This window comes from Paramisgurnus dabryanus, chromosome 21 (genome assembly GCF_030506205.2).
Source record: "Paramisgurnus dabryanus chromosome 21, PD_genome_1.1, whole genome shotgun sequence".
Classification (NCBI taxonomy): Eukaryota; Metazoa; Chordata; class Actinopteri; order Cypriniformes; family Cobitidae; genus Paramisgurnus; species Paramisgurnus dabryanus.
In genome coordinates this window covers 15,431,411-15,444,169 of record NC_133357.1, presented here as the reverse complement: position 1 = coordinate 15,444,169, position 12,759 = coordinate 15,431,411, and the positions used below count along the sequence as shown (strand labels likewise).

At 39.6% G+C, this 12,759-nt stretch overlaps 1 protein-coding gene across 1 annotated transcript in view; it reads right to left on the bottom strand.

Annotated features, from left to right (window-relative positions):
* noc2l (NOC2-like nucleolar associated transcriptional repressor) overlaps nt 1-12,759 on the bottom strand; it is a 33,075-nt gene that overhangs the window by 4,361 nt on the left and 15,955 nt on the right. The window contains exons 14-17 of the mRNA XM_065285854.1: nt 12,000-12,101; nt 8,615-8,758; nt 4,675-4,788; nt 1,855-1,987 (exon numbers count right to left, since the gene is read on the bottom strand). Of these exons, the coding sequence (XP_065141926.1) occupies nt 1,855-1,987; nt 4,675-4,788; nt 8,615-8,758; nt 12,000-12,101 (493 nt within the window). The remainder of the gene's footprint in view (nt 1-1,854; nt 1,988-4,674; nt 4,789-8,614; nt 8,759-11,999; nt 12,102-12,759) is intronic.

Sequence of the window (12,759 nt, the reverse complement as noted above, 5' to 3'; positions counted from 1 at the left end):
TGAGCTTAACAATGTGCGCACACCTTGCCGCCAAGAGCGGGCTAATGCATCTTAATATAACCGGAGAAAGGTTGACCGCAGAGATCACGGGTTCAGACGACTACCAGAAGAACAAGGTGAAGACTTTAATGACTGCTAATCAATAATAGTAAGGATGAAACAAATCAAAGACAGAATATAAAATGTTGCTCAAAGGCACAGACAATCCGGGTGTTTATGAACTTTGAGAGCAAAGTTTTTGATAAAGTTGATGGCATTATGTAGTCTGCCACAAAACTAAACTCAAATAGAGAATATTAAATAAGTAAAGCAGACAAACACAGCAGGTGTTGGTGCACGACAAAAGCTACTTAAAGAAATAAACAGACAGATATATCAGCCAGCACAATTATGAGAGATTACTGGCTGATAACTTTGGCACATTGTAATGAGTAAATATTGAGTAAATATTGTGTCACATTTCAAAGTCCAGACTGACTGAGAACTATGATTTCTATGAGGTTTCCGACCAACACTGCTGTCAACTACACTTTATCTTATGAAGGACTGGACATTTCTAATAAGTCAAAAAATACTTCAAATAAAAATGTCAAAATGTGAAATATGATGCTAATGTCTGGTTGGTGTACAACAAATCAAAAGGGCTTTTTGTTGCTAATTAAAATATATCAGTGGTCACGTGACTGTTCTCGGGTTGAGCACTGGAGGTATGGGGGCAGTTAATCTGTGTGGTAAAGGAGCAGCCACTAACATCTTTCCAAGCAAATGTTTTGAATTACAAACCCCCATTGGGATCCAAGCATGCAAAAAAGCTTCCTGTAAGAGAGAACGGAGTGTGTGAGAAAGAGAGCGAAGGAGATTTGTAGGGACTCCACACAATGAGGACCAGATGGAAAAAAAGCCCTCTTCCTCTTGCCTCCCACCTCTATGGGACTTTTTCTGCGGCTGTCGGCCCATGGGCGGCAGGGGTGGGAGAGTGTGGCATGTGTCCGACACATGACCCAATGCACAACTATTACAGAGAGTTAAAGAGGAGAGGCAAGTGCATGTCTGACAGCTGACCTGCCCTCCACAGAGCTCCATTCTCACAGGGGGAGAAAGACAGAGAGAGAGAGAAAGAGAGAGAGAAAGACCTTCCAACCTGAACTGAAACTATTACAGATCTCATGTTTCATATTTGTATGCCATTTAACATTTATGAATAATTATTATTATTTGCTAAGATTAACCTGTTTGAGCAGCTTAAAGTCAACATGCAAACAAAATCGATCAGAGCCCCATTGATATCCAAGGTAGGAAAAAGAATACTATGGAAGTCAATGGGAAGGATTCATTAGTACTAAAATAGTACTTAAGAGCTGACATCAACACTTTTCACTTAACCCCTCACCTTTACCAACCCGTCCAATTTTGGTACAAAAAAATCAAATGCTATCTATCTTATATTGTATAATTGAGCACCATGTTTCACTCAAACATTCCTGTGTTCTTAAATATCTAAAATAAAAAAATTATAATTAAAAAAAGTAAATGTTGTTAAATCATTCATACAGATGAGCATTTAAACAAACCGTCAGATGTGTTTCAATTCAGGTTAACATTTTTATCTTCTTACAGTTCAATGCAATGGACTACAGCCTCCCTGTGACAAAGAGTGGCATTACAGGCAAATAAAATGTTTCAATTGTTTTGGGATATTCAGAACTATTGTCAAAATGAGAAAAATATTCAAGAAATAAGAATATTGTCTTTGCCCTATGTGTTAAACCAGCAGTGTTTCTATACATGTCTCTTGTGGATTACGTATGCTTTATGTGGGAACCAGATAATGCTTAAAGCTATTAATATGGTTACCTTTGGTTTTGAGGAGGTTGTCATCACCGTCATCATCACTATCCGACTCGAAAAGACCCTTAAACTCCTTCTTGTCAACTTTCTTCTCTTCAGCCTTCTTCCGCTTGATTTCCGGGAGATTCAAGTCCTCCATCTGAATTAACAGAGAATGAAAGAAAAATGATATCTTCATATGAAGAGTTTGGTTTCCAAAACGCAATAAACGCCAAATTCTTAATTTTATGCAAAATCCAATATCCACAGTGTTATTCTGTCATCTTTTCTCCCTTTTTTCACAAAACACGACAAACGGCAGTCCTCCTTTTCAGCAGAATGCAATAAATCCGCTCAGCAAATCACAGCGCACCATTCCACGCACTGTAAGCAACAATGGCTGCTCGTCGAATACACACAGAATCCTAGTTTTCCTCATCTACTTTGTACTTCGTGATCAACACAAAAACAAAATAAACTTTTTGATGGAATTGATAAACCTGTGGTGTTTTTTGTGGCAGGGAAGAGACGTAAGCCATCAAAATCGAACAATTTATGTGAGAGGCACTCGGGCGACTGAAAAATGGCGGCTGTTGCTTGTTCACACACGACAGCATCAAGCTTCTGTCATTCTAACACATTTAGCCCACGGGATGTTATACAAAACTTTCTATTATTTTACTAAAAGTAAAAAAAATCGAGCACGACCAAAACATTTCACAGCTGATCGCTGTCAAAAAAGTTCAGCGCTGACGTCCCAAGGATGACAGCAGCAATGACAGTCCTCTCAATATGACAAAGTAAGTGTTTTGATTAATGCCATTAATGTTTATTTTTTTAGTCAGTGTATACCACTAGTCAACTAAATGAATATAACATAGCAAAGATGAATGCACATTTATATATTGATTCAATGGATTGATAACATTTTGAAAAATAAAAAACTTGTCAGGGATTTATTGCTTTTTGTGTTTTAGAACCAAACTCTTCATATATCCTTCTGATATAAACTTAAAGGTGCAGTGTGTAACTTTAAGTAGGATCTTTTGACAGAAATGCAATATTATATACATAACTACGTTATGAGTGGTGTATAAAGACCTCACGTAATGAACTGTATTGTTTTTATTACCCAAGAATGAAACGTTTTTATCAACATACACTGCAGGTCCCTTTACAAGGAAGTCGCCGTCATGTTTCTACTGTAGCCCTAAATAGACAAACTCCATTACAGATCGCGTTTTGTCGCTACGTTGTCTCAGACGATGGAGTGTTTGTCCTGTGACGTTATCGTACCTTCTCTATGCGTTTCGAAAATTAGGGTTGAGCTGTGGACTGAGCCGTTGGTTGCAATTCACAGTCTCACCACTAGATGTCGCTAAACGTCACACACTGCACCTTTAAAAGTTGAAATATGACATCAATGAGAATGTTAGGCTGACTTCTGATTTATTTTTGTTTCAGATTGCAATTTAGACTAAACATACAATGCAAGTGTTTTTTCTATAAGACTTTCTATGACTGTCTATGAGATTCCTTTCCTTCTATTTCACAAACATCTTACAATGACATAGTCATTGAAAAAGTCTGGAGGAGATGAATTCCATAAAAAGGATGGCAAAAACAATCAATAAACAATGCAGTATATATTCAGGATATAAACCAACCAGAAAAACATAATAGTTACATTTTTGTGTAAAAGATAATGGCCCATACGAATGTGAGTGTGTGTTTCTGTATTGATGGAGGAAGCCTGACTACAGGCAGTTATGAGGGGGGCAGTGGTAATCAGATCTGAGCGTGGGGACTCGGTGGATCAAAGCTTGGGATGCAGCCCTGAGCGCTATAATACTCTTCCTGTAGCACTAGCCCTGCCGCCTCCTCCGCCAATCTGCCGCTTCCTAGACGCCAACACTCCGCCTGGTGTCATCTCCATTATCTCCCTATGGACACGCTCCAGCTCCAACACACATACACACACACACACAGTAGGTGCGCGTTCACATACCCAGCGCCACGGTTTTCACAAGATGATTACATCTGTCTTTCGCATACATCCAAGATGAGCTTTACAATAGCAGCAATATGTTTTTGAAAGAGAACGCTGGCTTGAAAATAAATATAATATGCTTGATCCTCTCAACAAATCAAACTTTAGTGTTACACCATAACCCCAACTCATGCCTACATATGGGGCCTACGATGCACTTTTTGCTACACCTCCACAATGCCAAATATACATTTATGTTTCTGGCAGACACTTTCATACATGGGAACTTAATCTATACGTTTATCATCAGTATGAGGGACTGAACTCATGACTTTTGGGGGCTAATACAATGCTTTACCACTACCAGTTGAGCTACCCTGTAATATATAGAAAATAAATCGATTGAATCCCTTTTTTTCTTGTATATTTCTTACACTGTGCCATACACAGCATCATACATACAGTAGGTAAGCCTGTCTTTTTCTCTATCAAACTGCACCTGTCACAAAAACACTCAAAGTCATTTATTTTGTATTCATCTGTGAATATTAACTTCTGTGAAAAATGTGTAACTTTTGTAAACACAGAGCTTATTTTTGTGATAATCCCAAAGTCTATGGGAAAAATGTATGGGCTCTTTAGAGAGGGAACCAGTGTCCAGTGTCAGACTTTTCAACTTGCGTGGCAACGTTCAATTCGCATCATTTGCGCAAATTAGATGCGCGAATGAGGCGGTTTTGTGTCAACCATGCTGCGCTAAACGCATCATTCGCGCCGTGAGATGTCAAGCTACCTCTTTAAAATGTATTTGGGATTACTTGGATGATGTCAGTAAATCTGTGCATTTGGTATTTTACCCTCTCTTTTCCAGAGATCTCCAGCTGAATTTCCTTTTCACGAAGTTTCTTCCACTGGCTGTAATATTTCGTAAGGGGCGTTCCCTCCTCTGCTACCTGCTTCTCCCATGCCACCTGTAAACATACCAAAATGCCCACACATTACTGCATGCTAAAGTAAAATAGTATTCTTTTTTGGTACTATGGAAATGAATGGGGTACACGAATGATTTGGTTACAAACATTTCTCAAAATATCTTCCTTTGTGTTTATCAGAACAAAGAAATTTAAACAGGTTTGTAACAACATGAGGGTGAGTAAATGATGACAGTGTTTCGATTTTTGGATGAACTATCCCTTTAAACACACCAGTACCTGCAGGCCTACACAGTTTTCTTATGCATTACATAAGAGAAAACCAAAGACAATTCTTCGTCATAAATAGAAACAAAAGCAGAAGTAAACCAGATGTCTTTTCTCTCAAGTCTTTGATGCGATAAATATGTACGAGCATTATGCATTTGGCAGCAGTGGCGGCTGGTGACTTCTTTTTTCGAGGGCGCACGATGCGAAGTTTGTCACAACATGTATGTAGCCTGTCATGTGTGTGGTTCCTAATTTCAAAATATGTGTTCGGTGCGTCAAGTGAACCTATGTGAATCACATGTCTTGTCAATATAAGTGCCTGCTGCAGACGCGTCTAAAGGGTTTATGATAAAAAACGCTCACAGATACTCACGTAATCTCATGCGTAATCAAAGTTTACAGTTAAGGGAGTGTTTTTTGTGTATTTTGTGAAAATGAGCGTCTCTTTTATCATAAACGGTTTTTGCGCATGTGCAGCAGGCACTTATTTTGACATAACACGTGATGCAACAAACACATATTTTGAAAACACGAGCAACACACAACACTCCAAACACATATTTTAAATTTGCGCCCCTTAGAAGAGCAGTCACAAGCCGCCACTGTTTGGCAGACACCTTGATCCACAGTGATAATGATGGGGAAAATTATTTCCCCTAGGCACCGACCCTGTGATTTTTTTGGTGTTGATAGAGGCCGCTGAACTAAAAGAACGAGTTAAATAAGGTAAAAGAAAGAGTGGAAGAGACAAAGCAGACCATTGAATCTCTGCCAGTCTTTCCTTAAAGGTCTTTGTGGATGATATTGATCAGGCAAAATGAGATTAGTTGACCTCTAAATCCAATAGGCGGTAATAAATCTCAACTTCAGTCTACAGTCATCTAAACTTATTTGTAACAATTTCAAGTGGTTTGTAAGAGAGTGAAAAATGATCAAAGTGAAAACATGGCACAATATGGTCTTTCCTTCATGAGACAAACCCAAACAAAGCTAACAGATGTGTACATGACCAACAAGGCTCAGCTGCGCAGGAAACCGAGGGCTTCATCCTTTAAAGCATCTGTTCTCCTACTGATGCGGTCTTTCCTTGTGCGTCAATTAAATATTGAGCTACAATAAATGCAATGATGAGTCAAAGATGTAGACCTGTGGGCAGTGCGAGAATATGAGAAAACCCAGCTTATGTTTCTACATAAAATCCTATGTCCTATGTAATGTAAAGAACATTCTGTGAAAATATAACCTTGAAATCTTTAAAAGGATAGTTCACCCAAAAATAAAAAAATAATGTCATTAATGATTCACCCTCATGTCGTTCAAAACTTGTAAGACCTCCGTTCATCTTCGGAAACACAGTGTGTTTTAGATTTAGTCCGAGAGCTTGTTGACCCTTCGTTGAAAATCTATTTACGGTATACTGTCCATGTCCAGAAAGGTATTAAAACATCATCAAAGTAGTCCATGTGACATCAGTGGGTCAGTTAGAATGTGTTGAAGCATCAAAAAATACATTTTGGTCTAAAAATAACAATAATTACGTCTTTATTCAACATTGTCTTCTCTTCCGCGTCTGTTGTGAAGCGTATGCGCGAGACTAAAGTCATGTGACTGCAGTGACCCGGCTGACGTGTTATCTGGTGCGCCCCAGCTGTTTTTTTGTGCGCCCCGGCTTAGTTTACAGTCTGAGGGAGACGCAAGCTGTAAGTTTGAAAAAAAAACTTTGCAAACATGTCTGAGGATAACACGTCACTGCGGTCAGGTGACTTCAGTCTAGCGCAAATCTACCGTACGTAGATTTTCAATAAAGGGTCAACAAGCTCTTGTAATAAATATAAAATATCTTCAACTGTGTTCTGAAAATGAGTTTGGACATGAGGTTGAGTCATTATTTTAATTTTTTGGGTGAACTATCTCTTTTATATAGATTGAGTAAGGATTCATTTTTACAGTCTAGATAATCTGGATCCTCATGTACTGTACTGGGTTATTTAAGCTCCCTTTGGTTTGTGTTGTGGTGGTATAAGACCTGGAGGTGCTGGCACAAATCGTAGAAACAGATATTTGTTGGTTGGATAAATCTGTTAGGCGGGTGGCTTTATGCAGCTGTGCTGGCGGCTGTGCCGGGTGAGAAGTTTGCCATGCCACCCTCCTTACTAAAGGACATCATTCCTGCTGGCCAGAGCCCGGCGACAGACGCGCCCCGGCGTGGTGCCATGCTGTCTGCATGCTCTGTCTTACCACATCTCTCCCTCCAGCTCAACATTACCAACACACAGAAAGAGAGAGAGAGCGAGCGAGTGCGAGCAAGAGAGAGAGAGAGAGAGAGAGAGAGAGAGAGAGACCTTCATTTCAGACTTAAACGGCCTTAAATATTTATCAGAAGCAAGCGCCAGTCCAGAGGAGGGGAGGAGGAGAAATGAAGGAGCTGTGCGTCAGCGGGGGTGACAAATGAGAGCGGAGATGGAGATGAATTGAGTGGAGATCTCACCCTAGAGAGGAAGCAACTTCTAACCTTTTCTCACAACCTTAACCCCTGCGCTCCTCTTATTTCGGTCTTTCATCAACTTTGTCACTGCTACGGTTCTCAAAAAACTGACATTTCAGTCGATACCCATGTGAACAAAATATATTTATTTTAGATTTAAGTTATCAAACAACTATTTATGTAAACTGTATTTGAATTTGATGCCCAGGACACATCGGTCAAAGCACACGTGTGCCAAATTCAAGTCTGCACTTCTAATACTATAGAAAGACCTAGAATAGACTAAAATACTTGTCTACTGGTCCATCTCAAGTCATTACTAACCCAGTCAGCGAGCATGGAGTCAACGTCAACAGACGCTCACAGATGAAGCACTTAACGTCTGCTCGTCTTCCTCCTCAGACTGTCTCGCTGAGAGAAATGGCATTAGAAAGCTTTCCGCTCCATTACTTCTTATCTGCTCTCATATCCGCCACCGATCGAGCGTCAGCGGCGGTCGTAATAGCACTCCGAACCCCGGCGACCGCGTGCGTCTGTCTGAAGGCCCGTGTCTGGACTTCTTGACCTGCAGGTGGTGCGGTCAACCAGGCCTCAGACCAACCACTACAAACTGCTTTTAGTGGTCAATGTAACACTCGCTCAGACGTATTCACCCATAAATGCGCACGAGATGTACGCATGATGTACGAGAACGTGCCCTTTAATGAAGGCTGCGGGTGACCGACGGTCACCTGCGATGGGATGGAAAGCTGGGTGGGTGATGTACGGGGATTAAAATAAGTACAGTCTGTTAAAATAAACATCATCTCTCAGCCATGTTTGGTCTCAAGAGTTCGTCTGACTAGATGTGCTGTTATGGGCCATGTGTATGAATATTCAGAAGGAAGTATTATAATTTAATTAAAGCATGTTTTGCTTTAGTCATTACTGGTTAAATTTGCCTTTCCACATCAGTTATTCAATATTAACAAAAAATAAAAAATTTCTTCTTAAATCACTGATCATTCATGCACAGTAACGTCAGGGAAATTTATTACGAAAGAAAACAAGATCGATTTTATGATGTCTTCATAGCCGGACACATATCCTGGCATAAACTCGCACACTTACCACAGCTGTAGTATCAGATACAGCAAACGCTGCTTTCTGTCTGCGTCCTGTAATGTGGTTGCAGTTTTCCTGTATCTTCTCCAGCAGCTGTCGCATCTGTTTGCAGTAATTGGCCACTTTGCATGTCTTTAAGAACGCTTTCAGCTGAGGAGACAAGTGAAAGAGTATTACCATCGCATATAGATACACTGCTGTGAAACAGGTCAAAGAAATGGATATTGATTTATTCACAACTACACAATGAATAAACCTTCATAGTAAATTCGGTAAGGGGTTTGTTTTCATTTTTAAAACAAAAGTAATAGAGTCGGGGTTATGATTCTGTTACCAATACAATTCTGTTGGTATGAGTAAAATATTAAAGCACAAACTGGAAGAGGTTCCTAAAACTCTCCTGAAAGTAAAATGCAAATGCAGTCTATCGCAACCATCTGAATTTTTCCATTTGGAGCTGAAATTGACAATTCTGGAACAATCTGCATTTTTTTTAATCCAGCAATAAAAAGAACAGAAGAGCCAGGAATGGATATTACAAATAAAATGGTCTAAAAAAACCTGATGAAAAAAACCTGAGGAGAGCTCAGTATTTATTGGCCAGAGCAGAGGATGTGGCCAGAAAAAGTGTATGTGTGTGGGCTAAAAGAAGTGATGGTGAAAGAAAGAAGCTGGCTTTTATCCTATATCCTCTGGGTAAGTGTGTGCGTTATATGTTCCTGTAAGTATTGAGGTGTGTATGATAAAGGTACTGTGTGTTAGGTCTGATGTGCAGAATGTGGCACTGCTCCTCTGAATGAGAAATGCTATAACAACAATGCTACAGAAACGTGCAAGAAATGCAAAGGTCTTGCGTTTGATCAGAGGGAAAAAACACACATACTGATGAATATTGTGTAGACTGAATGCACTTTGAACAAAAGATTTTAACAAATTCATATATACATATATAAGCACAAAACCGTCTGACATGTTTTCGTGTACATAAGCATTTTTTTATCACGCTTCATGCTTAAACGAATATTAAACGAAAACAATCATAATTCTTATAATTTACTCACTCCCATGTCATCCAAGATGTTTATGTCTTTCTTTGTTCAGTCGAGAAATTTTTTTTTTGAAGATTTTTGTCCATATAGTGAAAAAGTTTTAGTTTAAAATTGCAGTTTCAATCCAGCTTAGAAGGGCTCTTAATGATCCCAACACAGGCATAAGGGTCTTATCTAGCGAAACAATCGTCATTTGCCAAAAAAAGTACCTTTAAACCATAACCTCATCTTGTATTACCTGTGTGACACGCCAGCGTGACCTTACATATACGTAATCTTACTTGATGTCCACTAAAGTCTACTATATGGGGAAAAATCCTGAAATATTTTCCACAAAAAACTTTATATATATTTCTTCTAGACTGAACTAAGAAAGACATAAACATCTTGGATGACATGGTAGTAAATGAAAGTGTAGTATTGCTTCAAGGTTTAGGCCCAATTCTAATTTACACCCCTACCCCTCAGACGTTCCCTTTGCCCCTTGAAACTGCGTGAAAAGGGGAAGGGTTAAAAAATATTCCCTAAGAAAATGGGACACCACTACTACACAGTCATATGACATCATACCAGTGACGGCTGGTGACTTTTTTTTTTAAGCGCACGATGCGAAGTTCGTCACAACATGTATGTAGCTTGTCATGTGTGTGGTTCGTCATTTCAAAATATGTGTTCTGCGCTTTGAGAGATCGTGTGTGCATCACGTGTCATGCCAAAATAAGTGCCAGCTGCCTTGAACTTGAAAAGAGACGCTCGCGTTTGCCAGATACTCGCATAATCTCATGCGTAATCAGAGTTTACTGTTAAGGGAGTGTATTGCGTGTATTTAGGGAACGTGAGCGTCTCTTTTATCATAAATGGTTTTGACGCGTGTGCAGCAGGCACTTATTTTGACAAAACACGTGATGCACACAGGACCTCTCCACATGCAGGACACATATTTTGGAAAAGGGAACCACACACGTGACAATCCGAACACTTATTTTGAATTAGCGCATCATCGGAAGAGCAGTCACGAGCCGCCACTGCATCATACATCAAAGTAGATGCGATGCTTTTCACAAACTTAAAAGATGCCACCTTCATCTGTAGTCATATAAGTTTAGTTACTGCCTAAAACGTGGCCCTGGAAGCCCAAAAGCAGCACACCACACACCTCTCGGTCAGCGATTCAGATGCTCTCTCCAACCTCCTCACGCCTCGGTTTCCCGCAGTCTGTTCACAAATGCTGTAGTGGACTGGCAATCAAAAGCACCAAAGGTTTTCCCCGGTGCCACCTCTGTGCCACCATGGGGAAAAGGGAAGTGATCGGACCGGGGGAACCGGGAGGCGATTGCGCTCTGGAGGTTACATTTGTCTATGTTGCTGTACTATTGTGCATTTAGTAACGCCGGATATGTTTGCAAACTTCATAAATTTTTTGGCAAACATTTCTTTTAAATATGAACACCAGATTGAATGTAACATAAAATAAATGATTATTTGTCATGAATTATACTTGCATAAGCAGCTATGTTAAAATATTTCTTAGCTCCTCGTTTGAGGTCCTGAAAAATCTTTGTTTGAAGAGCTATTTGACCCTTACCTCTCCAACTAAAAGAAAATTGGGAAATCCCTAGCCCTTCACACCAGAACGCGCTAAATGAAGGGGTAGGGGTAAGGAGTAGAAATGGAATTGGACCTTAATAATAATAATTCAATGGCAATGAAAAGTTTATTAGTCAGTAATTGAAATGCCTCTTTTTGACAAATGTCACTTTATTAGTATTTAACAAATGTGTCTCTCTTTCGCTGCAAAACCCTCTACTAAGTACATGCAAGCTTATTTGGCAAAAAAACACTTCTTTGGACAAGTAGTTTTGGCCCAAGTAAACCGTTGCATTATTACTAAAGATGCAACTAGAAACATTGCAAATAATGAAATTCAGAATGTGAAAATAAGGAAACTGAAGCACACATTAGGGGGGCTGTGATAAATGTCACTGCCACATTCAGGTTACATTCAGGGAAACAAGTTTATATGAGAACAAAAGTTGCATGTTGTCGTTCCATCAAACTCACTACACTTAGAGGACTTTGCAAGAAAAATAAAAAAGACCAATACGTTACGCAGATTCTGCCAACAAACCCCTATCTATGAATGGGTTATGCGGATTTGAAGCAAAGGTATTTGATGAACATATAAAGCTGTATTTTTACCTGCTCAGTGTATATGCTGGCCATGTGGTAAATGTTTTGAAAAGAAAAAGTGAAAGGAAATGTTATAATGTAGTGACTAAAGCCACAGGTGCAATGAAGCCCTCAGTGGAAAGCTAATGGCTGAAGAGCAGAAGGAACATTACCTGAATGATGGTGGGCAGTGCCAGCTCAGGAAAGCCAATGCTGCAGGCCTGTGTGTGGAGGTACTCCAAGATGAGATCATACAACTGCTCCACCAGACCATCCTGAAACAGTCCAAACACACACACACATATTCAACACACAAGACTGTTTTTACATGCTGTCTGCGCTGTTTGCCAATGTATTTGGATGTTATAATGTGTGTTGCTGTTTTTAAAGCATCTGTTGCTTTGTATTATATGCTTTGGACAAGGTGTGAATTTGATAATGTGTATATCAAATTCAACCAACGGTGAGGCTTAACGACAAAGATATGGGTGACGAGGGAACCAGGAAGTATATTGCTATCCAAAATATTGCCAAAGACGGCGTTACAGGGACGCAGGAAGTATGGCAAGGGAGACGCAGCGTCTCATTCCCTTCTCAGGGAACAACAGTTACATACGTAACCCGAGACGTTTTCATGTGTCAAACACAATTATGCAAAAAAGCATTTTGGTATGAATCAACATTTGCATACAGAAGATATAAGCATTTAAAACTAACAAAAATCACTGTGTGTAAATAATAAGTGTGCCAATTTATAAAGGCATTCTGATAGGTAGTTGTATGTGCCATGCTTAGGTAAGTTCCCATTTCCTTTCCTGTAACATATCCACAGTTTCTATCAATAAAACTGAAAATTAAGACTTTTCTTCTGTACAAGTCACAGGCACGAACTCAAAACTACAGAACCTGTCACAGTGGCTGTACAAAGTGCAA